Below are 25,275 nucleotides of genomic sequence, written 5' to 3'. Positions count from 1 at the left end.
CTCAACTATGTTTTCAACTAGCTGTTAAATGTGCACGTATATAGCAATATAACTGTGCACGTAGGAGAGCTCACTTTTGGTTGACGTGTCAAGTTATGGTTGGTTAACGAAGCGTGGCGAGAGATGTGATTGGTGGAAACAACAAATTGACACACTCGACCGGGTCCACGGGAGTGAATATATAATTTATTTAGATGAAACTGAAAAATCTCGAAAAATAATACATCTCACTCTTTCTCCGATCTACTTCTCCGGTTTCTCACCGATTTAGATCTTATCTTGAGGTTTCCTCTTACCTTCAAAGGATTCCGAGAATGAGAGAACGGCAACTATTCTCCGTCTTTCTGCTTCTCTTAGCTTTCGTTTCGTTCCAGAAGCTTTGCTACTGTGACGATCAAACGGTAATTTCGATCTTCCTAGTATTGTTTGAATATACTTCGTAGATCCGGGGATTTAGATCTACTGTTGTTTAGCTGAGCTCAATTTGTTTGGATCCTCTATTCTGTTTCAGGTTCTATATGAATCGTTTGATGAACCGTTTGATGGTCGCTGGATCGTTTCGAAGAATGGTGAATACGAAGGTAAACTCCTTGTCTTCAAACTCTCACTGCATTGTGATGTTAGTGTATTGTTCTCTTATCTGCGTCTGTATTTGGGATTCATATACTACTTACTTGCACTCAAACATTATAGAGAAATCACAATTCGAGAATTTTTAAATCAAATCTGAAAATGTAGATGTAAACCTCGGCATTTTATAAAAAGATTTACGAAGGTATTGATTTGAAGTCTGCATGTTTTGTCTTTTGTTTCGAACACTTGAATTGGATAAGCAACTAATTTGCCTTGTTGAAGCTGTTGCTAAATTCCCAGTGTTGCATAGATGCTTCTTTGTTAACATCATTTATATATGTTGCAGGTGTATGGAAGCATGCAAAGAGCGAGGGACATGATGATTATGGACTTCTCGTGAGCGAGAAGGCTAGGAAATATGGAATTGTGAAAGAGCTTGACGAGCCTCTAAACCTCAAGGAAGGAACTGTTGTTCTTCAGTACGAGGTTCGTTTCCAGGAAGGACTTGAGTGTGGTGGTGCTTACTTGAAATACCTCCGCCCTCAGGAAGCTGGATGGACACCACAGGGATTCGATAGTGAATCCCCTTACTCCATTATGTTTGGTCCCGACAAGTGTGGAGCCACAAACAAAGTGCATTTCATCTTGAAGCACAAGAATCCCAAGAGTGGCGAGTACGTTGAGCACCATCTGAAGTTCCCTCCTTCTGTTCCTTATGACAAGCTTTCCCATGTCTACACCGCCATCTTAAAACCCGACAACGAGGTTAGAATTTTGGTTGATGGAGAAGAAAAGAAAAAGGCCAATTTACTCTCTGGTGAAGACTTTGAGCCTGCATTGATCCCTGCCAAGACTATCCCTGACCCTGAAGACAAGAAACCAGAAGACTGGGACGAGAGAGCCAAGATCCCTGATCCAAATGCCGTGAAGCCTGATGACTGGGACGAAGATGCACCTATGGAGATTGAAGATGAGGAAGCTGAGAAACCTGAAGGATGGTTAGATGATGAGCCTGAGGAGGTTGATGACCCTGAGGCGACCAAGCCTGAAGATTGGGATGATGAGGAAGATGGTATGTGGGAGGCTCCTAAGATTGACAACCCCAAGTGTGAAGCAGCACCTGGTTGTGGTGAATGGAAGAGACCAATGAAGAGGAATCCTGCTTACAAGGGCAAATGGAGTTCTCCTCTTATCGATAACCCTGCTTACAAGGGAATCTGGAAGCCCAGAGATATTCCTAACCCTGACTACTTTGAGTTAGACAGACCAGATTATGAACCCATTGCAGCCATCGGTATTGAGATCTGGACAATGCAAGACGGAATCTTGTTTGACAACATCTTGATAGCGAAAGATGAGAAGGTCGCTGAGACTTACAGACAGACCACATGGAAACCCAAATTCGATGTTGAGAAAGAGAAACAAAAGGCAGAAGAAGAAGCTGCTGGCTCTGCAGATGGTCTTAAGAGCTACCAGGTAAATTGATTTTCCACAGAATTAACTCTTATGAATCATATACATGAAGGCTTTTCGTATACTGACAATCATATTTGTATGCATGATGTTGCAGAAGATTGTATTTGACCTCTTGAACAAGGTTGCAGATTTATCTTTCCTAAGTGCCTACAAGTCTAAGATCACAGTAAGTTCTACCTCATTTACAATAGTATTGAATGTGATGACTGTGACTCGACATTGACAGAGATGGGAATTGTGTCTTTTGTAGGAACTGATTGAGAAAGCTGAGCAACAACCAAACTTAACCGTTGGTGTTCTCGTCTCCATTGTGGTCGTATTCTTTTCCCTATTTGTCAAGCTTATCTTTGGTGGCAAAAAGGTAAGAAAAACAACTCTCTGAATTTTGTGCATAATGATCAATTGTGAGAAGGAACCTTATATAAAGAAATGATAATGGTGGAATAGGCTGTGGCACCTTTGGAAAAGAAGAAACCAGAAGTAGCAGAGAGTTCAAAGAGTGAGGATGAGGCAGAGAAGAAGGAAGAAACCGCCGCACCACGTAAAAGGCAACCGAGACGTGATAATTAGAACAAAGTTTAAGTAGTTTTCGAAGATGTCAAAGGAAACTTTCAGATAATTTTTTTTTTGTTCTGTTTTTGGTTTTGGGTTGAATGTTGTTTTCTGCTGTAGCCTATATAATCGGATTTTTTTGTCTTTTAGCGAAAAAAACAAAGAAAGGGGGAAGGGAGGTGAGGAATATGTAAGTGAGACAGTTTTCTTGAATCTTGACAGCCAAATTGTAGTTTCTGTTTCATTTTTCTTCCCCTTGAAAAGTAACTGGTTACTCCAAACATCAAAGTTTCTTGTCTAAATCAATAGTCTTTATAGCGAAAGATCAGTAAGATAAATGATCATGTACGCCAACAAATTGACATAAGCAAATGTCGTACAATTAGAGGGACGAAAGGAGGAAAAAAATGATTGAACTCATTCCATAAAAAAGACTGAGTAAATGAACAAACCAGATAAATTTGAAGATTACTCAGAGAAGATAAATTCTGGAGAGAAATGGTAAAAGCTCAAAAGACGGTTGCACACACTAACTAAGCGAGGAAGTCCCACGTATATTTGTCAACTTTGATAACCTGAAGTTACATCACCTTTATCATGTTTTTTTGTCAAACATATGTACAGAGCAAGATATGATCGTCTCGTACTCCTAAATAAATAGAAAATTTTCTTTTTGGAGTCTATAAACCAAAAAAAAAAGATAAATTAGAAAGAAAAGAGAGAAAAAAAGAAAAAAAGAAAAAGAGAATTCTAAACGTTACAAAAAGTTTGATGCTTGCAAGCAAATATCATCTCGCTCGCTTCTTAACTCATTTAAAGAGAACCCGATGGATTCTCTCTTCCTCTTCTTCATGATGCCTCTCTGGACCATCAAGTTTTTCACTGGTGTAAAAAACCTACCCGCGACCTGGTTTCCTGACCGGAACGGTGTCTTCATCATCAGACTGGATGTCTCCGTACTGCCAGATTCCGATCCTCGATTTGCGAGCTTCATCTTGGAACTTCTCAAGAGCATCGAGAGCGTCTTGCTTGTATTTCGGTTCCCATTTTCTGCGTTTCTCCATCCTCGCTATTCCTTCCTATGATCATAACAATACATTTCACTCTTAGGTTTATGACAATACTCAAAAGTTTTGGAGGAACTGAAAAAAGAAAAAGCAAGGCACTGACCTGAAGCATTGCTGCATTGACAGAGATCTCATCATCGACAGCGATGAGAGTTACTGCAAGCTCGGTTCCAGTTCCTTGGCCTTTCACTTTGCCTCCTGAAGTATCTCTTTCCTCTACCACTGCCCTGAACTCTTTACCACTACCTAGTGTGACTGTATGCAAATACTCTCCAGCTTCAGGACCGAAGTCGTCTTCCAGGCTTGGAACTTTTAAGTAGGCAAGTCTGCAGAGCTGTGCGAGCCCTGGTGCTGAGGATACTGAAGGGTCGACAGGACGAATTGCACTGTATGGAACTGTTTCTTGGTTTCCATAATCAATGTAGAAAACTTCAAATTTTTCCTCTGGAGACTGAACTGCTCCTCGAGGTCCATTAACAATCTTAACACAAAGAAGAAATAAAATGAACAAACCACATGTGATAGTAAATAAGAAGAAATAATGGTTGGGGTGTATAGAAAGTTGATAATTCACCATTGCACGGTTCCATGAGTTATCTAGGCTAAACTGTGCAAGGACGATGTCACCCTTCTTAGGATTAAACGATCCAATAATGGGAGCGTCTTTAAGACTTAAAGATGCAAGCTGGTTCGAAATCGAAGCTACTTTTTGATCGCCAACCGTCTGAACATAGAATCGACCGCCTCCAAGTACTTCCGTAACAATAACCTGTAATGGGAGGCGATGAAGAGTAAATTAAGGTATCCGTTTCAGTATTAAACTATGACTTGTCCAAATAAACATACGGCTACCTTTAATGTTTCCTTCTGCCTGGTTTCTACTGTAGAACTACCATTTACCATTTCCTCTCCTTCAACATAGTTTTCCCAAATCTGTGACATCATACAGTTGAGGAAGTAAATTTTTTAGACGAGATGCATTTCTGAAGTAAAAGATATCATGTATTGTTGTTACCTTCAATTTCTGATTTTTAGCAGATCGCTCTGCCCGTTCAAGAAGATGAGCTTCAGGAATCCTGTCTGCACCATAGCCAGTTTGCATTTTTGCCAAGCCAGCTTCAAGAATATATGTTCCTACGTTGGTATTTGATTCCCACATTGATCCCAGAAAGGTACCAGTTCTATCCACAGTTTCAACTACAATCTATGTGATCATAAGGGACTATGTAAGACTCATATAGAAACGAAAAGAGAAAAAAGAAAAATCAAGATGTTAGGCGTCAAATGTCAGATTTTTACCTCGACGTCTCTCTGCATGATCTTACGTTTCATTAAACCAATAGCCTCCTCTGAATAAGGTTCGCCACGGCCAGGGCATCTAACACCAGAAAATGCAAAGGCGATACTACACGATTCCTTTGCGATGTATAGCTTGAACCGATGGCCACTCAGGACATATTCCACATGGGCAGGTATTTTCCCGCCTCTGTGCAGGGATGGCAGGAAATCTTTAGCCTTCTTAGCCGAGGCGACAGTCAGGTCTGCAATGTGCAGGACTGGAGAATCCTTTGCAGATTGGATCCCCTTCTTCCCAGCAATAGCACGAGCTTCAGCAGCCAGGAGAGCGTCATAATGGTTAGACCTCTCCTCAAAGTCACGATGTCTAACTACATTCCCGAGGCCACGAGCAATAATGAGTTCAGCAATATTCACTCCAGGAGTTGTCGCAGCAGCTACATCTGTTTCACCCTTGGTATGAGATGGAAGGAATACTGAACCAAAATCCATGACTCTCTCACCAGCTCCAGACGTGGTAACACCATCCCCTGGGATGACCTTCCTTGAGTATTCCATTTGAACGATAACCTGCACCGGGGAAAAAGGAAGTCAGAGATCTTACTCCTGTGTGGCACAGCGTGATAAAATTAAGTGAGAAGGCATATTGCAATACCTGCTTTCCAATAAGTTTTTTAATGAGGAAATCCTTTGCTTCCCGTGCATAAGGGGCAGGTTTCTCCTCTCTGCGTGGGTTACCCATTTTAGGAGCCCTAATACTTGATAGACAAACTCGGCGCTCTGCCATTGGGCTCCCGAATGGGATAGAATCATCGGCAACTACTAAGCAGTCCCCACTCACAACTTCCACTACCTGAAGAGGGTACAAACTAGTAAGAACTAAAAACTAGTGAAATGGACGGAAGACAATATATTTACCAAGAATCTGCACACGCAATTATTACCGTTCCGGTAAAGTTCTGATCATGAATTGCCTTAGAGTTGGAAGCTGGAGGGACATAGTTTGCCCACATTTTTACTCGGTTTTTCTTGCATTGAAGTTCAACAGCTTTCAACTTCTTTTTGGCTTCTTCCTCCAACATGTTGGCACTCCACTCAACATACTTAGCAAGACCCTGAGGAAAAGGAAGAGCATAAAGTGTCATAACTTTTACTCAACATCATTAAACAATCCTAGTTTCCATTGATTCAACATATAAGAAATGAAGTTCCAAATCTACCAAGAAAACTACAAACTATTCAATGGACCACCTACTCTATTTTTTACCAGCAACGTTGTGACAAAACCAAACTTTCATTGCCAATTAGTTCAATATGTAATCATGTTTAAAAACAAATAACCATGTGATTTTTGCACTTACATTTTCAACAAGCTCCAAACCCAAGTCTTTTATTGTTTCCCCTTCTGAATAGTAAACTGATCCGATCAGATTGTTGAATTTGTCCACGCCTTCAAGAACAATGCGAACCTGCACAATCCAGCACATTTTAGATCATCTTACTGTCAAATACAGATAAATGTGAAGACAAATTTGATGTAAAACCTCCGTACATCTCTATTAAGCACACGAAACTCAGTAAAGTTCTTGGCTTCCATTGCAAATGGATCGGAGGAAACCTCAACGGACGAGGCTGCCGAAGCAGCGAGTCTCTGAGCTGATGTTATAGGACCACGTGATTCAGCAGAAGAATCTCCATTTGAAGTAGCTGTAACATCCGGCTCAACAATAGCTTCTTGTGTAGGTTGTCTCCTTCCCATCGAGGGCGCCTATACAGAAAATTTCCAGCACTCTTAGACCATGAAAGTAAAATGTCTCGCGCAGCAAAATCAAGGAAACAAGATTAATACCTGGAGTCCAGCAACAAATACTTGCACAAACTGAAATTCCGGAAGAAGGTAAACGCGGATGGTACTGCCATCACGGACTTGCTCAACAATACCTTCCATAGGCTTGCCTTTACTTGCGGCTAAAAGACCCATGGCATCAAAATTCCCAGAATCCCCAACGGCAGAAGGAGGAAGATTTCTAATAGATGCCTCAGCAGCACCAGGAACCTGTATTAAGTCAGCAAATCAAGAATACATATATTATATCTCATCATATAAAACAGAAAAAGATTTCAAAAACCAAACATAAAGGAACAGAGTACATGAGACACCAACCTTGCTCCAACGACCAAACCCTTCCTGCCTAGCCTGCTCTTCAAGCTGTAATAGCTCCGCAATGTAAGGACTAACCTTATCCTGATTCTGCTGACCTGGCTCTCTGACCTGTGCATTCCATCGTATCAGAAAGCTGATCCAAGCATCATACCTTAGACAATGCTATCTAGAGAAATAAAACTGTTGTCACCTTTGCCCAGCCATTTTGAACAACAAGCTTAGCAACATTTTGGTTGGCAAGGTAAACCGAGCCAAATTCTCTTCCAGCAATAGCTTCCACTTTGTAATCCACTTTGAAAGCAACTTCCTGCTCAAGAAATAAACTGCTCAAGAATTAAAAAGACATTCTCAATTCCATAATTTTATAGCATTAGTGGTTCAAGAGTTTCAACTAATCACCTTTCCAATGCAAAGCTTCCTTAGAAACTCTCTGCTTTCCCATGCAAAAGGCTCATCTATACCTCCCCTGCGAGCCTGAAACAGGGACACCAAACCAAACAATGAGAAAGCATATTCTAAATTATGGAAAAATAAAATAAAAAAGAGTATTATGAAGGAAGCTCTCACCATCTTAGGAGCCATAAGAGAAGAAAGAGTGATGGTCTTTTCCGGTGGAGGACCAAGTCTGCTGTGGGTCAAAGCAGTGATCACCATGCAGTCTCCGGAAGTAACAGCCTTCACTCTCCCTTTGAGCCATTGGTTCTCAGTTGCTGCCACAGTCGCCATGTTGGTGATTGGCTAAGACCTACAAAAGAAACAAAAAAAAACAAAAAGTCAAAAAACAAAAAGTAATCTATACAATATAAAATGTTACCACTAACCACAAATACACATTGATTCTTACACTCTGAAACGAGAAATTAAAGTTATCAAAAAAGTGTATTTTCCTTTTCCAACATGATACATTGGTTCTTACACGATCCATACTTCAATTTAGCTCAGAATTAAAAACACAACCAAAATTGAGAATTCTATCACAACAGATCAGTATGTAAAATCATTGAATCACGAACAAAAAAGAAAAAATCCACACATGCATCCATTAACAAATATCCATCATCCATCACGAAAGCACTACATTCGCCTCGATCTACACCACAGAGAGTTCGATCGAGCTAGAAAAAAAAAAAAAAAAATTCTCACACGAGAACACGATCGCAAGCAAATAGGACAAAAGAGGATCAGATCAAAGATTAGAATAAACAAAACAGATAGATCTAAGATCATTAATTTCGATAATTCCGATGAAGATACCTGGATTTATCCGTGATTGGTGATGAAAACTAGATCTGATGAAGATTAAGAAACGTAAAAATCAACCTTAACTCTCTATGACGATGACTGAAACTTAATAAAAAAAGAAGAACAAAAGAGTGGAGAAGACAAGGAATGAGAAGTTGTCAAGATTGAGAGAGACACTTATAAGAAGAACAGATCTCAAGAGAGAGAGAGAGAGAGAGCTGAGAGGAAGGAAGAAAGATTGTGCAGAGGAGAGGTTCAAGGAAAGAAAATATAAACAAAGGAGAATATAAACCAAACCGGATATTATACTTTATATTTTTAATCCATATTTTCTCATTTAATTACCTCTTGATTCCATTAATTTTTGAAGATTTGTTTTATAATAATAAAAAAACTCTTTTAATTTTGGACTATTTTTGCCAAATTAATTAAAACTCTTGTTGAGTTTATTAGGAAAACATAAAAAGTTGGATTACGTTTTTATTGAGGATTGATTACAAAGTTTTTAAAATATATTATTAATTAGTTGAAAAAGAAGGAAATTAATAGTGTTTATTTTGAGGAAACATATCTGCAATTAATAAAAGCCATAAAATCCATGACAAATAAAATAGTAAGAGGTGTGAATTGAATACAATAACACGAGAGAGAAGAAGAAACTTGCACGTTTTAAATACGTTCGTACGTTCGTTTTTTTCAAGAGAATTGGGTCTTTAATACTCTCGTAATAAGTCGTAACATACAACCCTTCTGTCTGAAAATTTCTATCTGCCCAAACACGCTCTACTTCCGACCAAAATCTTAAACTTATCACCGTTCATACTTCTCATCTTTTTTATCTAGCTTTATATAGTTTATATTACTTAGTATTCACCTCTATGACCCTATCGGCAAAATAGTTATTTAACTTCAGTTAGCTACTAATTTTTTCTTTTCCATAGAACAATGTTCCTTTTTCTTTTTTTTTTGGTAAAGGAGAAATTAATGTGTGTTCTCAAATCTGTAATCAGTATATGTGGTATGTTTGATTTAGGGGGAAAATTATCATATCTCAAAAGATGTCTTCCCATATATGCAATAATGGAAAATCTTTGAAAGAACCATTGGTGGTTCCTTGATTTATTTTTTTCACAGATTATATATATTGGATACTTCCATATATTTAGGATTAACTAGGCCAATATAATATATTCATATTTCCTTAAAAATAGTGTATATCTAGTTTAGTCCGTTAGATATAATTTAGAAAGTACAGTATACGTAAGTTTTATTGGAACCTTGTTTCCCGCTTTGGAATTGAAATCTATTGAAAGCGCAAAAAAGCACCGCATAACCGATATTTAGAAAAAGAACTAACAGCTTATGCGCTGATTTTGGAAACACTCATATATATATATATATATGAGGTTCCAATTTTGGAAGGTTTATAAATGGCACACTTTATAACCATATGAATTTTTATATATTTTCACTTTATTTTTGAATAACAATAAAAAAGAGTGTATTTTGGAAACAAGTAAAATTTGGAGGGCATAGCAAAAATAAAGTTTAAGATACGTAACATATGTAAGTCATCGTCCCACAGCCCACAGGAATCGCCGTTAGATTCCTCAACAGATTGGTACTTACGTCTTTTTCTACTTCCTCTGCATCGAATATACGTAATCACGTATAGACTTTAAAGAGTATCAGTATCAACCAACTCAAGATGATCTATTACCCTAGTGGGTTGATGACGTATCTCAGAATCTGTAAGTTTTAAAACTAAAGGGAATAATTTTATCGCGATTTCAATTATGCTTGTGATTATTAGTCTCTAGATTCTAGTCTAATACTAATACCAAGTTAAATAACAGATTTTATCTTTTGTATTATGAATATTCTCGTCAAAATGCCAATACAATAGCACTGACACTGATTTTGATATCTTTCAAATTCTCAAAACTAGAAAATTCAGACAACTTTCTGCTATAAAAAGAAGAGAATTAATATTTGAGAAACTGAGAAACTGCGAAAACATGATATCTAGTTCATTCTGTCAAAATACTAAATCCCAGAAGAAATTTAGTTTCATCGTACAAACGGCTTTGTAGTAGTTGTCATATTTGTATCAAGGAACAAAACTTAATGACTTTCGAGTCTCATGTAATAAACAGTGTTATACACTATTTAACTCTTCAATCTTCAAAATCTTCATCCATGTCTTCTCCATCCTCTTCACTACCCTCTTCTTCACCTTCTTCACTATCTTCTTCTTCATCATCAACATCTTCATCCTGTTTCTTCTTCATGTTTTCTTTCCATCCACATTTTCTGAAAAACAAACTTGAAATCAGATGGGAGATTTAATCCACAATGTAAGGGATAAGATTAACATTTACCATATTCACTGAATATGATTCCGCCTGTACACAATCCTTCCTCCACTTTTACGAGTTGCATAGTCATTCTCGGTCCAATTTCTTGCAGTTTGACTGCACTCTTTGTGGCACCTTTGTTAACTCGGCCTAGATCAGATGATAGTGTCACCGTTGCCGCTTCTTCATCTCCTTCACTCTCTGATCCGTAACCAGCCCTGAAAATACATAAACAGACAAAATACGGACAAAATACCACATCAATCCATCTACATCGATACCGAGAGGTAAACATTACAAACAGATTGACCTGATGTGGATCCTTACTTGGTGACAAAATCACTAACGTCCTGCAGATTCCTGAGATCGGGAACCTGATGATTTTGCACAAACTTTCTGATCCTACGAGACACTCCAACAGGCTGAAGTCTAATAGAATAATGCCGGAAATCAATGAGCTTTGTGTCTTTGTTGTAGTGCAAGAGAACTAGTCTCTGGCATGTGGAGAGCTTGACCTAAATATATTTCACCATCAGAGGAACAAAATCAAATTGCTGCAACAAGTTAAAATCAATAACTCAGTATATATTAAGTTCTAGGCAACAAACTTACAGTGTTAATATCAATAGATGGGAATATGTTCTGAAACATAATTGTCGCCAGTTTCAGATGCAACTCCTGAGAACCGAATCCAGAAAGAACAATCTAAACGAAGAGAAATTTAACATTGTCAAGTTTTGGCAAATCCCACAGACTACAAAAGCCATAATAAGTGCAAGAGAGAAGAGAGAGACTAATTACCAAAGGGGGAGTCTTGAATAGATCTGGAGGACATCTGGGCCTAAGCTGAGACTGAGCTATATCTGATGCTAAGGAATACTGATGAATTTTAAATGTAAGTGTCGGTCCCTGCGGTGTTCTTGCTACTCTTAGATTCAGTGCAGACGCTGTTTTGGAAAGCATAAGGAAATGAGTAACACCCATTGGACCTGATACATTCAAAAAGTCCCTTAAAGTGTTTCGCTTCTTCTCCTGCAAAGAGAAAGATGATAAAAATAACAACAACTTGCATCAGTAATGGTTAAAATTCACAACCCTCCATACATAAGAAAGCCCTTGGCTTTTCTCCAGTTAGTGTGTTTTCCCCAACTATAAGCTGAGTAAGAGTTTAGTAAAAAACTGACCTTTAAACTGAGAGCAGTGTAGGGAAGCATGAGCTTCCTCAAATCCATCTGAAGTTGTTTAACAGAGCCAGGAAGTTTCATCCTTGAAAACACAAAACTCTTGGGAATCTTATCCCCAGTGACATGACTAACATCCTCTTGATTTTTCTTCGAAATGGGCTTCACAATGACCCTACTCTTCTTATTCTATATCGAATCACGAACCAGTAAGTACATTATGACTGAAAACAGAAGAGATAATAAACACGAATTCGTAGAGAAACTCCCAAACACAAACTTACGTTTTTGAAACGACCCATTTAGTTTTTTTACTCACCCCCCAAACAGCTATAGCTTCTGGAAAGACAAAAATTCGGATTGGTGAATACAACAAAGACGAAACATGTTTATGTGTAAACAAAGCAAAGCAAAAACCTCTCAAAAACCCTTGAGAGAGAGAGAACGAGGGTTTATACAAATATAAATACACCAGAACAATGAATGATTCCAAAAGCGAGATTAAAACAATCGAATTTGAGATTATTACCAATCCCTAATTTCGCCGGCCGGAGTAGGGAGATGACGGCTGATTTGTAAAAGACTCAAGTTTGTATATATCTGATGAAGAAGAAGCCCTATATAATCCAAACCGGTTTATCTCTGAAATCCGGTTCGTCACGAGCCCGGTTTAGTGTTTTGATATTTTCTCAAAAAGAATTTTGATTCAATTTACTTTATTGATTTATTCGTCTTCCCGACAAGGTAGCTTGGAAATTTTTATTTTGCAAAGAACAATTTTCACTTCTTTTCGATCATCTTTGGCAGTTTCAAAATTTCTCCGAGGAGATTTAGTTTGGTAATAAAATTTCATCCTTAATGTTGATAATTTCTTTGATTAATCTTTCAGTGTTTGCTCCAACTCAGTTTTTATGTGTTATTACCAGAAAAATCATAAAGTTCAATTCAATGCTTATTCTAATATCTAAAGATTTTTCACTTTTTGCTCGCTTTTTGAGATCTCAAATTGTTTATTGTTTTGTCCTATTATGATTCTGGGTTTGTTAATTCTTGCGCTTTTTTGTTTTCTCTGCTTCAACGATGAACTCGAATAAATCTGATTTACTTGTTTTTTGTTTTTTTTTTTGTAATTGAAGAGCCCTAGGTTTGATTCATAAGAATATGACATTATTTTGGATTTTTGCGTTTGTTGATTTTGAAAGGATGAAACTTTCACTGCCCGGCTCTCGTCTTTTTTGTTATTCGGATCTAATCGTCTACTTTGATTTTAGATCAATGATCTATATTATGTCTTAAGAACGATTCAGTTTTTTTTTTCTTGCTGTAAGATATATTGAATTTTGATTTCTTGTTCTTCAGATTCATCATCATCATATAAATTCTTGCAGAAAGATGCTCAAGGTCCCTGAACACCAAGTTGCTGGTCACATTGCTAGTGATGGTAAGCTCGGTCCACTCGTTGATGACCAAGGCCGGTTCTTCAAGCCACTTCAGGGAGATTCTCGTGGCGAACACGAGGCTAAGTTCTATGAGTCTTTCACGTCTAACAAGAAGGTTCCAGATCACATTCATAGATACTTCCCAGTGTATCACGGCACTCAGTTAGTTGAAGCATCTGATGGATCTGGCAAGCTTCCTCATCTTGTTCTTGATGATGTTGTTTCGGGGTACTCGAATCCGTCCGTAATGGATGTTAAGATTGGATCGAGGACATGGTACCCGGATGTATCTGAAGAATACTTCAAGAAATGCATTAAGAAAGACAAAGAGACCACCACGGTTTCGTTGGGCTTCAGGGTCTCGGGTTTTAAGATTTTCGACCACCAAGAATCAAGTTTTTGGAGAGCTGAAAAGAAGCTTGTTCTTGGGTACAATGCCGCTGGCGCTAGATTGGCTCTGAGGAAGTTTGTGTCGTCAAACTCGCCAGCTGACTCTAACTTGATACCTAACTGTGCTTTTGCGTCAGAGGTTTATGGTGGTTCTAATGGGATCTTAGTGCAGTTGTTGGAGCTCAAGGATTGGTTCGAAACCCAAACGCTTTACCATTTCAACTCTTGCTCGATTCTGATGATTTTTGAGAATGAATCGATCTTGACGAAAGGAGGAGATAATGTGCAGGCGGTACAAGCACAAGTAAAGCTGGTGGACTTCGCGCATGTTCTTGATGGAAACGGCGTCATCGACCATAATTTCTTGGGTGGACTCTGCTCTTTCATAAAGTTCATCAAAGATATTCTTCAGAGCATAGACCAGCGCGATGAAACCAATACTTCCCCGCTTGAAAATGGGCACTAGAGAAATGGTTTCTTCCCGGCTCAAATTCAAATAAATCTCCAAATTTTTCCTTCATTGGATTAAATCTGGTTTTGGACATAAACGTTTGTCCCTGTTAATTCATGTATAATTTGGTTAACCAAACCATTGTACTTTCTCATAAGAGAAAAATACCTAAAGTTGCATGGAATTAATCTTTAACCAGTTAAGCTTCTTTGGTTCCCTGTCATAGCAACGCAAAAGTACATTGTCGGGCAAACAAAATGAAACTAGAGCTTGAAGAAGTAATTATGTCAATATCAATAAGTTGGAAAACAGTGAAAAGTGTTACTTAGAAGCGATTTTCATCTTAAAACATAATCTTACTCAAAAAGCCACTAAGTAGTGTACTCAAATCTAAGCCACATCGCCTAGAAACAGAGTACTTCTTTTTATTGCTTTCCTGTAATATCTATATATGTCTGATTAATTATAAGTTAAGTACTCTTCATCACGAATTCACAAGGATGAAAATTGTCGTGGTGATCATGTTTTGTGCGATCTTATCATCTGTCTCCCCGGATTCAGACAATATGCAGGACACATGTCCGACGGCTCCAGGAGAACAAAGTATCTTCTTCATCAATGGTTATCCTTGCAAGAACCCGACCGAGATCAACGCTCAAGATTTCAAGTCCACCAAACTTAGAGTAGCTGGAGACACAGACAACTATCTTCAGTCGAACGTCACATTGCTCACTGCATCAGAGTTTCCTGGTCTCAACACTCTAGGCCTCTCAGTCTCTCGCATGGACCTGGAAAGGGATGGATCTGTGCCCTTCCATTCACATCCGAGGTCATCCGAGATGCTCTTTGTGGTCAGCGGAGTCATATTTGCTGGATTTGTGGATACCAAAAACAAGATTTTTCAGACGGTTCTGCGAAAAGGTGATGTTTTTGTCTTCCCCAAAGGATTGCTTCATTTCTGTTTAAGCAGTGGCTTCGAAGGAGCCACTGCTCTCTCGTTTTACAATAGCCAGAATCCTGGAGTGGTGAACATTGGAGGAGTTTTTGGGGTCGATCAAGAGCATATAAAGAACATGATGAGGTCCTTAATTACTGGCTCTGGCTCTAGCTCTGGAATCACGGACGGTGATGTGCTTTAGAGTGTTTCTTTTATTCATCATGTTGCTGTTATAATTAGGAGAAACGTTTTTAAGATCCAACAGTACGGGATTATTTATCAAATTGCAAGTTTCAAAACACTGACTAGAAAGTCTACTGCAGTTAACGTGTTTCTTAAGGCATTAAATTTGTCAATAAGAAGCCCTAACTTGAATAATAACAATACCCAAGGTAGGGTGAATCATTAAGACAAAGAGTTTCTCAGGCTTGAGCAGTTGTAGCAACCTTGAAGAAGACGTCTTCGAGAGTTGTATCGGCGAGTCCCCAAGCAAAAACTGTGAATTTGCTTTTGGCCTTCTCCACCATCAAAAACACATCTGCAATCATGACTTCTTGCTTAGGGATCTCAAATTTCTGTGTTCCTGCTAAGTGATATGCTCTCTTGGCGTTTGGTGAAATACGTCGAACAATTCTCTCTACTTTCTCCTCGTGTTCAGCTGAGGTCGTAATCGTGAAGACATACGATCCTCCATACCTTCCCTTTAACTCTTTCGGATTTCCTACACATTGTAAGCCTCCATCTACAAATATCCCCAACCGGTCGCAAAGAAACTCTGCTTCTTCCATCGAGTGAGCTGAAATACGTGAGGGACAAGCTTCTCTAGGTTAAAATATCCATCACTTTCTTATGAAATGTAATTGCATGCCTTTCACAGCCCTTTTTGAAAAAATGAGTCTTAGCTAAGAGATATATTAGGTTCAGTTTCATGGTATCAATCAGACTCAGATGTAGGAGAGTAGTGAAAAAGAGATTGAAAATACTTGTCAGGATTATGGCGGTGGCCTGTTTTGCACGCTGGATCACTGTCCATAAGTTCTTTCTTGAGGCTGGATCAAGTCCAGTGCTAGGCTCATCCATGTAAACCACCTTTTAACAAATATCAGACCATGGTTTAGGTAATAAAGTTTAGACATTGTTTACAACATTACATAACAAGAGAACAGGAGTTTCACCTTTGGGTTTCCGATAAGCGAAATAGCCACACTAAGTCGCCTTTTCATACCTCCGCTGTATTTTCCAGCCTGTTTGTCTGCAACTCCTCCATCGAAAAGGCTGACACTTTTGAGAGACTCTTCCACAGCCTTGTAAAATGATCACATATCCATGAATCAACATTGTCTTGTGAAGTAATAATTAACCCATACATAAGATAATTGCAAACGATCGATAAACATACTTGCGTTAGAGCAGAGCCCTTGATACTCTTTAGTCTCCCGTAAAAGAGCAGATGCTCCCTTCCTGTTAGGGTCTCCCAAAGCAAGCTGAGACAAACAAAAAAAAAAGACCATTAAAACCGTTCCTCTAGGTGTTGCTTATTTGCTCGGTAAAGGGATACAATGAAAAAACTTGAAAGGGGATTTACTCATGCTGGGGGCATACACCCATGCTTGTATATACTTTGTTCATATCCTTGCATATGTCTAAACCTTGAACCAACGCAGTTCCAGATGTCGGTTTCAGGAGGCCGGTCATCTAGCGCGACAGTACAATGTTACAAAGTTTTGACACTATGAAACGATTATGTAATGTACAAAAAGTGGTTTTGCGAAACTCACCATATTGATGAAAGAGGTTTTGCCAGCACCATTGGGTCCAAGCATGCCAAAGCATTCTCCTGAAGGCACAGCGAGATATAACCCTCTTACCGCTAGTTTTTCTGGGTTACCATCGCTACCTGGATACACCTTCTTCAGGTTGTCACACACGATGGCATGCCCTGTGCTCCATTCTTTCCTCAATTGTTCAACTTTTTCCCTCTGATTATTTTCATATTTTGTCAGAACGAGAAACATGGAAATAAATAACAAGACTTAAAGATTCTTTGCTTCCCATACCTCCTGAGTGACATCTGTTTTATCCATGTCAATGAGGACGTTGTCAGAGCTTTGGACACTAGGACTTGGTAGGGAAGATGATTTCTTGAAAGGGTTCTTGAAGAATAAGAAAGGACTCTTCCCGGATGAAAAACCCACATCTATACAGTAGGCCACAGTGAGAGTCACAAACCACTCCACTGACATGAAGTAGAACAGCTTATCCATTCCGTTTTCGCTGAGATCTTGCCACTTCATCCCGTCACCACGGGAGGCAGATTCCGAGAACTCATACAATCCGCGGTATAAGGAAAATCCCGGATACAGCTCCAAGGCAAGAATCCATTTTTCTGTTAAGGTAGATACTAGTTACTAAGTGGTCATATATAAACTTGTGTATTTTTTCTTCAACGTATTGATTTTGTTCACTTACCGGGGAATGAGGGAGTTTCAAGCAGTGATTGGAAGAGAAAACTTCCCAAGAGCCCACTTCCAAACACCAATGTGTAAGCAACAACTACAATTAAGCCAAATAAAATCAAGAAGCCGTTTTCTGAAATTTAACATTTGATCTTGAGATGATTCAAGAACTGTGATGTTTAGTACCTGTTGCAGTCTTAACCTTCGAGAATATCAAAGATACTAAAAAGGCGAAAGAGATTTGCAGATTTGTGAAGATGAAAAAGAAAACGAACTGAATGCTATAGTCATTGAGCCGGAAGTAGTTGAGCCCTATAGCAGAACCGAAGATCACCAAAGATATAACATACAACATAGACAGAGTAAGAAAATAGGCATAAGAAATCATCCAATATGGACCATCGCCTAGCCCGTGCATTTTCATTATAATTCTTAGACGCTCTTGTTTCTCATACACCAATGATGTCAAGATCACCTGCATGATTTTTTTTTTTTTTTTAATATCTTAGCTGTTATTATACATAGAATGGGATGAATTAATAATGTCCTATATATATTAACTGTAAGAAAACTTACCGGGAACAAAAGAAGAAGAACCCAAGTGAAGAAAAGTGGACCAATCAAGGAGGCAATGTCTTGAATGTGTTTAGTTCCATGTTTAGGAACTTCTTTGACAAACTCAAATAATATCCTTGTCCCGGGGCCTTTCAGAAACTTAAGATAAGCATTTGATACCTGCAATTTTAATTGCACAGTAGTGTGAACATTTTGGATCGGTTCCACAAAAGAAACATGTAAAAGAGCATACATTACAAATTAAAAAAATGATGATGTCTTGAGAGTAAATATAGCCTGGCTTATTTTCATACCAGATTGAGCAAGCGAGGAACTCGAACCAAAGATACACTTGAAGAGTCGGCGTCACTGTCTGTTGTGTTATACCAGATGGTCACGTCTAAGTTGTTTCTATCCGTATTCAAGAGATCGTATGCTAAGGCAACAAAAAGTACATCAACAGTCAGGTTGATACTTAGCATACATATATATGTATAGAATAATATTTAACCAACCTGCAGCAATCTCATTCGTCATCCGCTCAGGATTTCCCCTCCAACTACTCTTGAAAATCTCATCATTGACCTCTACAGAGTTATTTCTCCAGGAACACAACCCTTGAACACACTTCACCTCTGAGATATATAGGCACAAACCATTACATTAATCATCAAAGCGAAGAAAAAAGAAAATCTCATTTCTAGCTGTACATTTTACTCTCTCATTTTCAAGACCTTTTTGAATAGCAAGAAGTATAAAAGATACCTATATGAGTTTTGCCAAACGAGAGTGGCCATGTAGCGTTTGGACTGCACTGAGTTTGGATGCTGTAGATGGGGATACCCGACTGAATCCCTGGATCTGCATAATTGTCTGTGCCTGCTGGCATTGTTGAACCCTGAAGTCATCATGACCTTTGGTAAAAATCTAAGACATGCACAGAGATGTGGATATATATATAGATCGATGTCTGCACTTATTTTTTGATGGAGAGAAATAGCAAAACATACCAAGACATGATTGGCTAAACTAGACAAGAGGTCAGAGGAATTCACAGCAAAAGAACCACCAAACATATTCTCAGATATAGCTGTAGAAACAACCACTTGAGCAGATAAGTTACAAAGCAACAGAAAGAAAAACACAGTAAATGTATCAAAGAAGCATATACCTTGACCAAGGGAATGGTTATTCCCAGTAAGAAGTATAGTAACAGGACAAGTCCCTGTTTTTCTACAAGACTTGTCAGGAAGGTCCTTGTACGAAAAGAAACCATCTCTGACAGCACGATATTCAGGTTCTGGAATCCCTAACAATGGAGGCAACAATAGAGGGTTTGGGACGGGACAATCACCACCACTAGAAAACTCATCTGTATTTTTACAGTCAATTATGCTAGAGGCCATTTTCGTCACAGCATTAATCATAAGCTGAAGCGCCAGGAGAAGTAAGCAAAGCAAGAGTGGAACCAGGACGAGTCTAACATTAGTCCATATGTGTCTCCTCTGCACCAAAAATAACATAGAATAATCGAGTCTGAACTAGAGATTCAAAACATGTTTCTTTTTTTTTTTTTTTGGACAACAACATCGTATCTCATTTAACAAAAAAATGTTTCGTAGTTTACACTGCAGATTCTAGAGATGACGATCCATCAAGTTATATTTTCACAATACCCATACCTGGTAGGTTAAGTTCTTTCGAAGTAACGCATTTGTCTGCGCCCAGAAACTGGCTTGACTAGGATCCGCCATGGGTGAAGAAACAAAGAAGCTTCGTTAGTCACCACCACTTTGCTTCTCTTCTATTTATTTTTTGTGGGTTATTAAAAGAAGAAATCACCCTTTACTTTTTATTTTATTTTTATAAATTGATCAAATCATAAATAAATAAAAGATCTCTGTAACATGGAGTATTTGAATAACAGCAGTCTAGCAATCTGGATTCTGATTAGTGATACATCACCCCTTCCCTTAGTAATGATGATGATATTACAGATTCGTCTTTCCAAAAAAATCAAGAAGACAATAAATACTAATTGGAAACATTTCAAATTTAATGTGCAGAAACGGAAATATATTTTTAAAAATTTACAAATAAAGAAAACGCGTTTTCCTTAAATTGGTTTAAAATCATGAATAAAACAAGAAGAAAACTTTATAAGAATTTTGAAATCTAACACCTTTTTAGAGTAGTAAACAAAAACAAAATTACTTTTAAGTATATTCTTTGTTTTTTTTTATTTGCAAAAATCAACCTTTTTTAATATATACTGTACTATAAGCGTTTCCTCTGGCACATAATACAAATAAAGAGTTGAAAAAAAAAACCTCTGATCTTCTTCTTCCTCTGATTGAATGACTCTGCGAGAAGGCTTGCCGCTTTTCCATCAGCAACTCACAGCGTTGTTGAAGAAGAATCTACTGCTTTCATGGAGAAACAAGAGAGCTACGTTTCTTCACCTCTTCTCTTCCTTCTTCTTCATCCTTCTCATCTTCAGTATCCAGGAATCTACAAAGGCGAGCGAGTTAGCCTCGACTGCGCACAGAAACGTCACAGATCCTAAGGCGTTGGTCTCTCTTCCGATACCGCCATGTGAGGATAAGTTTTACGCGAGACTCCCATGCCTTGACTTCGTGTGGAGTGGGAACCAGAGCCGTCGTGTGGCTGACATTGTCTCTGCTATTATGGCTAATAATCCGGGACGACCAATCCCCACCAATAAGGTTAGCATGACACTTACAAGTCTCTTCTTCATTTTCATGGTCACAAGAATACTCTAAAGAGTTATTTGTGCTCTCTTGTGTGGTTTGGTCTCTTTTGTCTGCAGGTTCAGTCATTTGAGAAGCCTGAGGAGGTAGATGCATGGTTTATGTCACATCCCTTGCAAGTACCAGGAGCTTTGCATTTCGTGGAAAAGAATGCTACGGTTATTAGCTATGGAATCCAAACAAATTCTACTTTGGAGAAAAAACGTGGTCGGAGTGAGGATCCTACGTTTAAATTCCTTGTTCCTCTACAAATCGCTGCAGAGCGTGAAATCGCAAGGTCTTTAATTGGAGGTACGTATATATATATATATATATATATATTTATATGTATACCAATTGATCCTTGATTCTTTCTGTCTAGTGTAGTAACATGGAATACATTTTCAGATCCAAAGTTTAGTTGGGGTTTTGGATTTAAGGAATTTGCGCGTCCAGCTATTGGTGGTGGAGTAGACTTCTCCGCATTTTATCTTATGGGACCTGTCTTCTTTCTTGCTTTCTCCATGTTTGGTTTTGTTCTTCAACTCGGTTCCCTTGTTACCGAGAAAGAGCTAAAACTTCGTGAGGTGGTTTTATAATCAGATCTATTCTTCTTCTTTTTTTTTTTTTTTTTTTATAAATTTGTGTAACTGAGGTTGTTACCATTGTGTGTCTTGGATGATCATTCCTATTACTTTGCTGTTCAACAGGCAATGGCAACGATGGGTGTTTATGATTCTGCATATTGGTTGTCATGGCTCTTGTGGGACGGAATCCTTACCTTTGTCTCCTCACTCTTCTTGGTCCTCTTCGGAATGATGTTCCAGTTTGATTTTTTCTTGAAGAACAGTTTTGCTGTTGTCTTCCTGCTCTTCTTGCTTTTCCAGTTCAATATGGTAAAAGCTTACATTCTCTAATTATGTTCAGTATCTGAGATATTCCAGCTGCATATCATATCATGCAAGTTATCTGACTAATAATTACTTGTGCTCTCTGCTAGATTGGCCTAGCGTTCGTGCTCTCATCTTTCATTAGCAAATCATCTTCGGCAACAACTGTTGGTTTCCTTGTCTTCCTTGTTGGTTTTATAACACAGGTTTGGCCTCTTTTGCTAACAAAGTAGCTGAAATTTTGGAATTCTTACAAATTATATAATAGTTCTCATTAATATTGCAGATTGTAACAGAGGCTGGATTCCCTTATTCACACTCACAGTCGATTGCTCGCCGTGTGATTTGGTCATTCTTTCCACCGAATACCTTTTCTGCAGGTCTGCAGAGACTTATTCAGGCAACATCATCTCCTGGAGATTCGGGAATAAGTTGGAGTGGAAGAGCAATATGTACAAAAGATGATGATTGCATTATGACAATTGTATGTCGTCAACCTTTTCTTAGATAGATTTGATCTAATTATTTATTTTCTATCAATCTCTGGCCATATTTTGAATCTTTTTTTTTTTGTTTTGGCAGAATAAAATCTACATATGGCTTACGGGGACATTCTTTTTCTGGTTTGTATTGGCTCTCTACCTTGACAATATTATTCCCAATGCATCCGGCGTGAGGAAATCGATCTTCTACTTTCTAAAACCTAGTTACTGGACTGGAAAAGAAGGCAACAAAGTGGAAGGTATAAATTAAATCTTTCTCTAGTAATTTGCATGCGCTAGCTGATGATCAAACTTATGGAAACCGCAAACCAAGCAATAATGTTTCTACTCTTTTACAGAAGGGAGTGTTTGTAGCTGTATTGGCTCAGTTCCATATGCAGAGCATATTACCCCAGAGGACGAAGATGTGCTTGAAGAGGAGACTATAGTTAAACAACAAGCAATTGATGGAATAGTTGATCCTAACATTGCAGTTCAGATTCATGGTCTTGCAAAGACATATCCTGGAACAACCAAGCTTGGATGCTGCAAATGCAAAAGAACTGCACCCTTTCATGCTGTAAAGGTACGTACGTTATTCTTCCTTCCGGCAATGTGTGGTTTTTGACAAAACTGTTCCACATGCATGTACCTGAGATAAATGCCCTTGTTTACAACAACAGTTCCATGTTATTATCTATTCAACTGATTCATGGAAATTATACTCAGGGTTTGTGGATGAATATTGCCAAAGACCAGTTGTTCTGTCTTCTCGGACCCAATGGCGCAGGGAAAACAACTACTATAAGCTGTCTGACTGGCATAAATCCAGTTACTGGTGGTGATGGTAAGAAAAGCTTAGCTTGCTCACCTTTTTCTTGTTTCAGTCTGGATGAAGCAAGATTTTGGAACTATTCTAATAGGATCCATTTTTATTGACTTGTAACAGCAATAATTTATGGAAATTCCATAAGAAGCTCTGTTGGTATGTCTAACATTCGTAAAATGATAGGAGTTTGTCCTCAGGTAAGCTAGATTCGGTTTTAAATTCTTCCTTCACTGTCCTCAGACAAAACAATCTAGTCATCTTATGCTTAAAATAAAGAGCATGGTTTTATGTCTTTTTCATTCTTTCTTTTTTTTTACAGTTTGATATTCTTTGGGATGCATTATCTAGTGAAGAGCACCTCCACCTCTTTGCTAGCATCAAAGGGTTACAACCAGCATCGATCAAATCGGTAAAGTCTTTCGATTAATATAAAAGTTACTTAGATTCCTGTATTTTTACAAGTATCTGATGAAAAATTTGGGTTGCGGATACCATTTTTATTTGTTACGTTATACAGATTGCAGAGAAGTTACTGGCAGATGTAAGGCTAACAGGAGCGGCCAAAATTAGAGCAGGAAGTTACAGTGGTGGAATGAAACGTCGACTCAGCTTTGCAATAGCACTCATTGGTGATCCCAAGCTGGTGTTTCTAGATGAACCGGTCTGTAACGTTGCACGTTCCTCTTTAAAATTGCGTTTAACACAAAGCACATATCAGTATTTTTATTTTTTTATTATTTTTTGGTTTAATTTTACTCTTCGTGGATTATAGACTACTGGTATGGACCCTATCACAAGGAGACATGTGTGGGACATTATACAAGAATCAAAGAAAGGTCGTGCCATTATACTAACGACGCATTCTATGGAGGAAGCTGATATATTAGGTGACCGAATCGGGATCATGGCTAAAGGCAGGCTCCGCTGCATGGGAACCTCAATCAGGTTAAAATCTCGATTTGGCACGGGTTTTGTTACTACCGTTAGCTTCCCCGAAAACAAAAATGAAGGCGCTGGAACTTCATCCGAGCTATTGAAAAGATTCTTCAAGGAGGTATGTTTTATTTTATTTTCTTAGTACGTATAGAGCATATTATTTAGTTAGTAAATTATATCTAGTGCCTCTAAGCCAGGAACAATATTTTGTAGCATCTGAAAGTTGAGGCGACAGAAGAAAACAAAGCTTTCATGACCTTTGTTATCCCCCATGACAAAGAAAAACTTTTGGCGGTAACCATCTACTACAAAGCTTTAGTTATCTCTTAGATCTAATTCATCTGATGATGAATAAAATGAGTTATTTTATATATATCATATTCTCATAGGGGTTTTTTGCGGAGCTACAAGATAGAGAATCTGAATTTGGTATCTCAGACATTCAACTCGGTCTTGCCACCCTTGAAGAAGTGTTTCTGAACATCGCTAGACGGGCTGAACTAGAAAGTGCAACAGTTGAAGGAACCATGGTCACTCTCGAGTTAGAATCAGGCATCTCAGTCGAGGTACGTAAATAGACAACGTCCGTCAAAAAAAAAAAAAATTCAACTTAATTATCACATGTTAAATCATGCACTATTGAGAGATGTAATAAGTTATAGTTAATGCATGTACACGAACCTCAATGTACACAGATACCTGTGGGAGCAAGATTTGTAGGTATCCCTGGAACAGAAAACGCAGAAAATCCTCGAGGAATAATGGTAGAAGTGTATTGGCAACAAGACGGGTCAGGATCGATGTGCATCTCTGGATACTCGCAGGAGATGCGGATCCCAGAGAATGTCCCAGTGTTATATGAACCATTATCACAAGTATTAGGACATGGGCAGCGACGAGTTCGGGGTATTGTGATTGATTATGATTCTATCAATTAATATTTCCTTCTTAATTAATAGGGCATGCTGTTTGGGATCTACAATATATGGTCGGTCTATTTTGTTTACGTACGACGGAGTTTATAAACAGTCTGTCAGGAAAAAAAAACAACAACCAAGTGACTCTATAAAAGTTTCTTATCATGAAACTTTCACAGTGACAAAAAAATGTTCTGTTTTCACAATTTCTTTACATTTTTCCAACAAGAGAAATTAACAAGAATAGTAAAAAAAAACAGAGAATCCTAATTAGGTTAAAAGAATGTATATGTATAACACTGAGATTGATATATGAAAACGTTGGATGGTAAGCT

At 38.3% G+C, this 25,275-nt stretch overlaps 7 protein-coding genes across 10 annotated transcripts; 4 read left to right on the top strand and 3 right to left on the bottom strand.

Annotated features, from left to right (window-relative positions):
* The first annotated feature begins 231 nt into the window (after positions 1-231).
* On the top strand, positions 232-2,851 carry LOC17875352 (calnexin homolog 1). The gene is made up of 6 exons (XM_023786065.1): positions 232-401; positions 512-581; positions 920-2,049; positions 2,144-2,215; positions 2,300-2,410; positions 2,497-2,851. The coding sequence occupies exons 1-6, from the start codon at positions 315-317 to the stop codon at positions 2,617-2,619; spliced, it is 1,593 nt and encodes a 530-aa protein (XP_023641833.1). The 5' UTR covers positions 232-314; the 3' UTR covers positions 2,620-2,851.
* Positions 2,852-3,135: 284 nt separating this feature from the next.
* LOC17877343 (ribonuclease TUDOR 2) lies at positions 3,136-8,602 on the bottom strand. Its single transcript, XM_006282239.2, has 16 exons — positions 8,383-8,602; positions 7,696-7,873; positions 7,528-7,602; positions 7,319-7,435; positions 7,129-7,236; positions 6,814-7,020; positions 6,517-6,732; positions 6,326-6,433; positions 5,909-6,079; positions 5,620-5,817; positions 4,968-5,534; positions 4,684-4,872; positions 4,521-4,601; positions 4,243-4,437; positions 3,772-4,149; positions 3,136-3,680 (listed from the first exon to the last, which is right to left on the bottom strand). The coding sequence occupies exons 2-16, from the start codon at positions 7,852-7,854 to the stop codon at positions 3,498-3,500; spliced, it is 2,952 nt and encodes a 983-aa protein (XP_006282301.1). The 5' UTR covers positions 7,855-7,873; positions 8,383-8,602; the 3' UTR covers positions 3,136-3,497.
* Positions 8,603-10,371: 1,769 nt separating this feature from the next.
* Positions 10,372-12,498, bottom strand: LOC17876370 (peter Pan-like protein). Of its 2 annotated transcripts, none has more exons than XM_023783512.1 (8): positions 12,438-12,498; positions 12,193-12,247; positions 11,912-12,097; positions 11,529-11,759; positions 11,340-11,432; positions 11,055-11,242; positions 10,748-10,945; positions 10,372-10,671 (listed from the first exon to the last, which is right to left on the bottom strand). In XM_023783512.1, the coding sequence occupies exons 2-8, from the start codon at positions 12,208-12,210 to the stop codon at positions 10,548-10,550; spliced, it is 1,038 nt and encodes a 345-aa protein (XP_023639280.1). In that variant the 5' UTR covers positions 12,211-12,247; positions 12,438-12,498; the 3' UTR covers positions 10,372-10,547. The 2 variants fall into 2 exon arrangements, with proteins under 2 accessions (XP_023639280.1, XP_023639278.1); XM_023783510.1 differs by having other exon boundaries at positions 10,641-10,683; positions 10,752-10,945; positions 12,438-12,497.
* A 153-nt stretch (positions 12,499-12,651) lies between these two features.
* On the top strand, positions 12,652-14,397 carry LOC17875696 (inositol polyphosphate multikinase beta). Of its 2 annotated transcripts, none has more exons than XM_006280811.2 (2): positions 12,652-12,746; positions 13,297-14,397. In XM_006280811.2, the coding sequence occupies exon 2, from the start codon at positions 13,301-13,303 to the stop codon at positions 14,201-14,203; it is 903 nt and encodes a 300-aa protein (XP_006280873.1). In that variant the 5' UTR covers positions 12,652-12,746; positions 13,297-13,300; the 3' UTR covers positions 14,204-14,397. The 2 variants fall into 2 exon arrangements, with proteins under 2 accessions (XP_006280873.1, XP_023639920.1); XM_023784152.1 differs by having other exon boundaries at positions 13,268-14,397.
* A 291-nt stretch (positions 14,398-14,688) lies between these two features.
* On the top strand, positions 14,689-15,349 carry LOC17877014 (germin-like protein subfamily 3 member 4). The gene has a single exon (XM_006281035.2). The coding sequence runs from the start codon at positions 14,689-14,691 to the stop codon at positions 15,325-15,327; it is 639 nt and encodes a 212-aa protein (XP_006281097.1). The 3' UTR covers positions 15,328-15,349.
* An 82-nt stretch (positions 15,350-15,431) lies between these two features.
* On the bottom strand, positions 15,432-20,048 carry LOC17875591 (ABC transporter A family member 10). Its single transcript, XM_023777801.1, has 16 exons — positions 19,819-20,048; positions 19,308-19,641; positions 19,147-19,226; positions 18,902-19,034; positions 18,652-18,771; positions 18,451-18,572; positions 18,158-18,316; positions 17,768-18,056; positions 17,595-17,678; positions 17,183-17,511; positions 16,904-17,104; positions 16,711-16,820; positions 16,525-16,609; positions 16,301-16,429; positions 16,109-16,214; positions 15,432-15,921 (listed from the first exon to the last, which is right to left on the bottom strand). Exons 1-16 carry the CDS (start codon positions 19,888-19,890, stop codon positions 15,548-15,550), a joined length of 2,727 nt encoding a protein of 908 aa, XP_023633569.1. The 5' UTR covers positions 19,891-20,048; the 3' UTR covers positions 15,432-15,547.
* A 417-nt stretch (positions 20,049-20,465) lies between these two features.
* LOC17877339 (ABC transporter A family member 9) lies at positions 20,466-25,117 on the top strand. 2 transcript variants are annotated; one of them, XM_023777530.1, is made up of 16 exons: positions 20,466-20,862; positions 20,967-21,198; positions 21,295-21,473; positions 21,597-21,782; positions 21,887-21,982; positions 22,063-22,260; positions 22,359-22,518; positions 22,621-22,844; positions 22,988-23,105; positions 23,208-23,284; positions 23,407-23,496; positions 23,605-23,748; positions 23,860-24,141; positions 24,237-24,317; positions 24,413-24,589; positions 24,719-25,117. In XM_023777530.1, the coding sequence occupies exons 1-16, from the start codon at positions 20,494-20,496 to the stop codon at positions 24,959-24,961; spliced, it is 2,856 nt and encodes a 951-aa protein (XP_023633298.1). In that variant the 5' UTR covers positions 20,466-20,493; the 3' UTR covers positions 24,962-25,117. The 2 variants fall into 2 exon arrangements, with proteins under 2 accessions (XP_023633298.1, XP_006279962.1); XM_006279900.2 differs by having other exon boundaries at positions 22,618-22,844.
* The last annotated feature ends 158 nt before the right edge of the window (positions 25,118-25,275 follow it).

Source organism: Capsella rubella, unplaced genomic scaffold (assembly GCF_000375325.1).
Source record: "Capsella rubella cultivar Monte Gargano unplaced genomic scaffold, Caprub1_0 scaffold_8, whole genome shotgun sequence".
Lineage (NCBI taxonomy): Eukaryota > Viridiplantae > Streptophyta > Magnoliopsida > Brassicales > Brassicaceae > Capsella > Capsella rubella.
The sequence above is the reverse complement of the archived record's forward strand: the minus strand, read 5'-3'. Positions and strand labels throughout refer to the sequence as shown.

What these genes read in the sequence shown, in the direction of transcription:
- LOC17875352 (XM_023786065.1), top strand. Translation starts at nt 315, where the DNA reads ATGAGAGAACGGCAACTATTCTCCGTCTTTCTGCTTCTCTTAGCTTTC. An exon ending in GCTACTGTGACGATCAAACG is followed by an intron (nt 402 to 511) that starts GTAATTTCGATC and finishes ATTCTGTTTCAG; the next exon opens with GTTCTATATGAATCGTTTGA. An exon ending in CCTACAAGTCTAAGATCACA is followed by an intron (nt 2,216 to 2,299) that starts GTAAGTTCTACC and finishes TGTCTTTTGTAG; the next exon opens with GAACTGATTGAGAAAGCTGA.
- LOC17877339 (XM_006279900.2), top strand. Translation starts at nt 20,494, where the DNA reads ATGACTCTGCGAGAAGGCTTGCCGCTTTTCCATCAGCAACTCACAGCG. An exon ending in CGCAAGGTCTTTAATTGGAG is followed by an intron (nt 21,199 to 21,294) that starts GTACGTATATAT and finishes ATACATTTTCAG; the next exon opens with ATCCAAAGTTTAGTTGGGGT. An exon ending in AAGAGCTAAAACTTCGTGAG is followed by an intron (nt 21,474 to 21,596) that starts GTGGTTTTATAA and finishes GCTGTTCAACAG; the next exon opens with GCAATGGCAACGATGGGTGT.
- LOC17875591 (XM_023777801.1), bottom strand. Translation starts at nt 19,890, where the DNA reads ATGGCGGATCCTAGTCAAGCCAGTTTCTGGGCGCAGACAAATGCGTTA. An exon ending in GAAAGAACTTAACCTACCAG is followed by an intron (nt 19,642 to 19,818) that starts GTATGGGTATTG and finishes TTTTTGGTGCAG; the next exon opens with AGGAGACACATATGGACTAA. An exon ending in TAACCATTCCCTTGGTCAAG is followed by an intron (nt 19,227 to 19,307) that starts GTATATGCTTCT and finishes TTGTTTCTACAG; the next exon opens with CTATATCTGAGAATATGTTT.
- LOC17877014 (XM_006281035.2), top strand. Translation starts at nt 14,689, where the DNA reads ATGAAAATTGTCGTGGTGATCATGTTTTGTGCGATCTTATCATCTGTC.
- LOC17875696 (XM_006280811.2), top strand. Translation starts at nt 13,301, where the DNA reads ATGCTCAAGGTCCCTGAACACCAAGTTGCTGGTCACATTGCTAGTGAT.
- LOC17877343 (XM_006282239.2), bottom strand. Translation starts at nt 7,854, where the DNA reads ATGGCGACTGTGGCAGCAACTGAGAACCAATGGCTCAAAGGGAGAGTG. An exon ending in GGAAGCTTTGCATTGGAAAG is followed by an intron (nt 7,436 to 7,527) that starts GTGATTAGTTGA and finishes TTTCTTGAGCAG; the next exon opens with GAAGTTGCTTTCAAAGTGGA. An exon ending in TTCGTGTGCTTAATAGAGAT is followed by an intron (nt 6,434 to 6,516) that starts GTACGGAGGTTT and finishes TGGATTGTGCAG; the next exon opens with GTTCGCATTGTTCTTGAAGG.
- LOC17876370 (XM_023783512.1), bottom strand. An exon ending in TATTCAAGACTCCCCCTTTG is followed by an intron (nt 11,433 to 11,528) that starts GTAATTAGTCTC and finishes CTCTTCGTTTAG; the next exon opens with ATTGTTCTTTCTGGATTCGG. An exon ending in GTTAGTGATTTTGTCACCAA is followed by an intron (nt 10,946 to 11,054) that starts GTAAGGATCCAC and finishes ATGTATTTTCAG; the next exon opens with GGCTGGTTACGGATCAGAGA.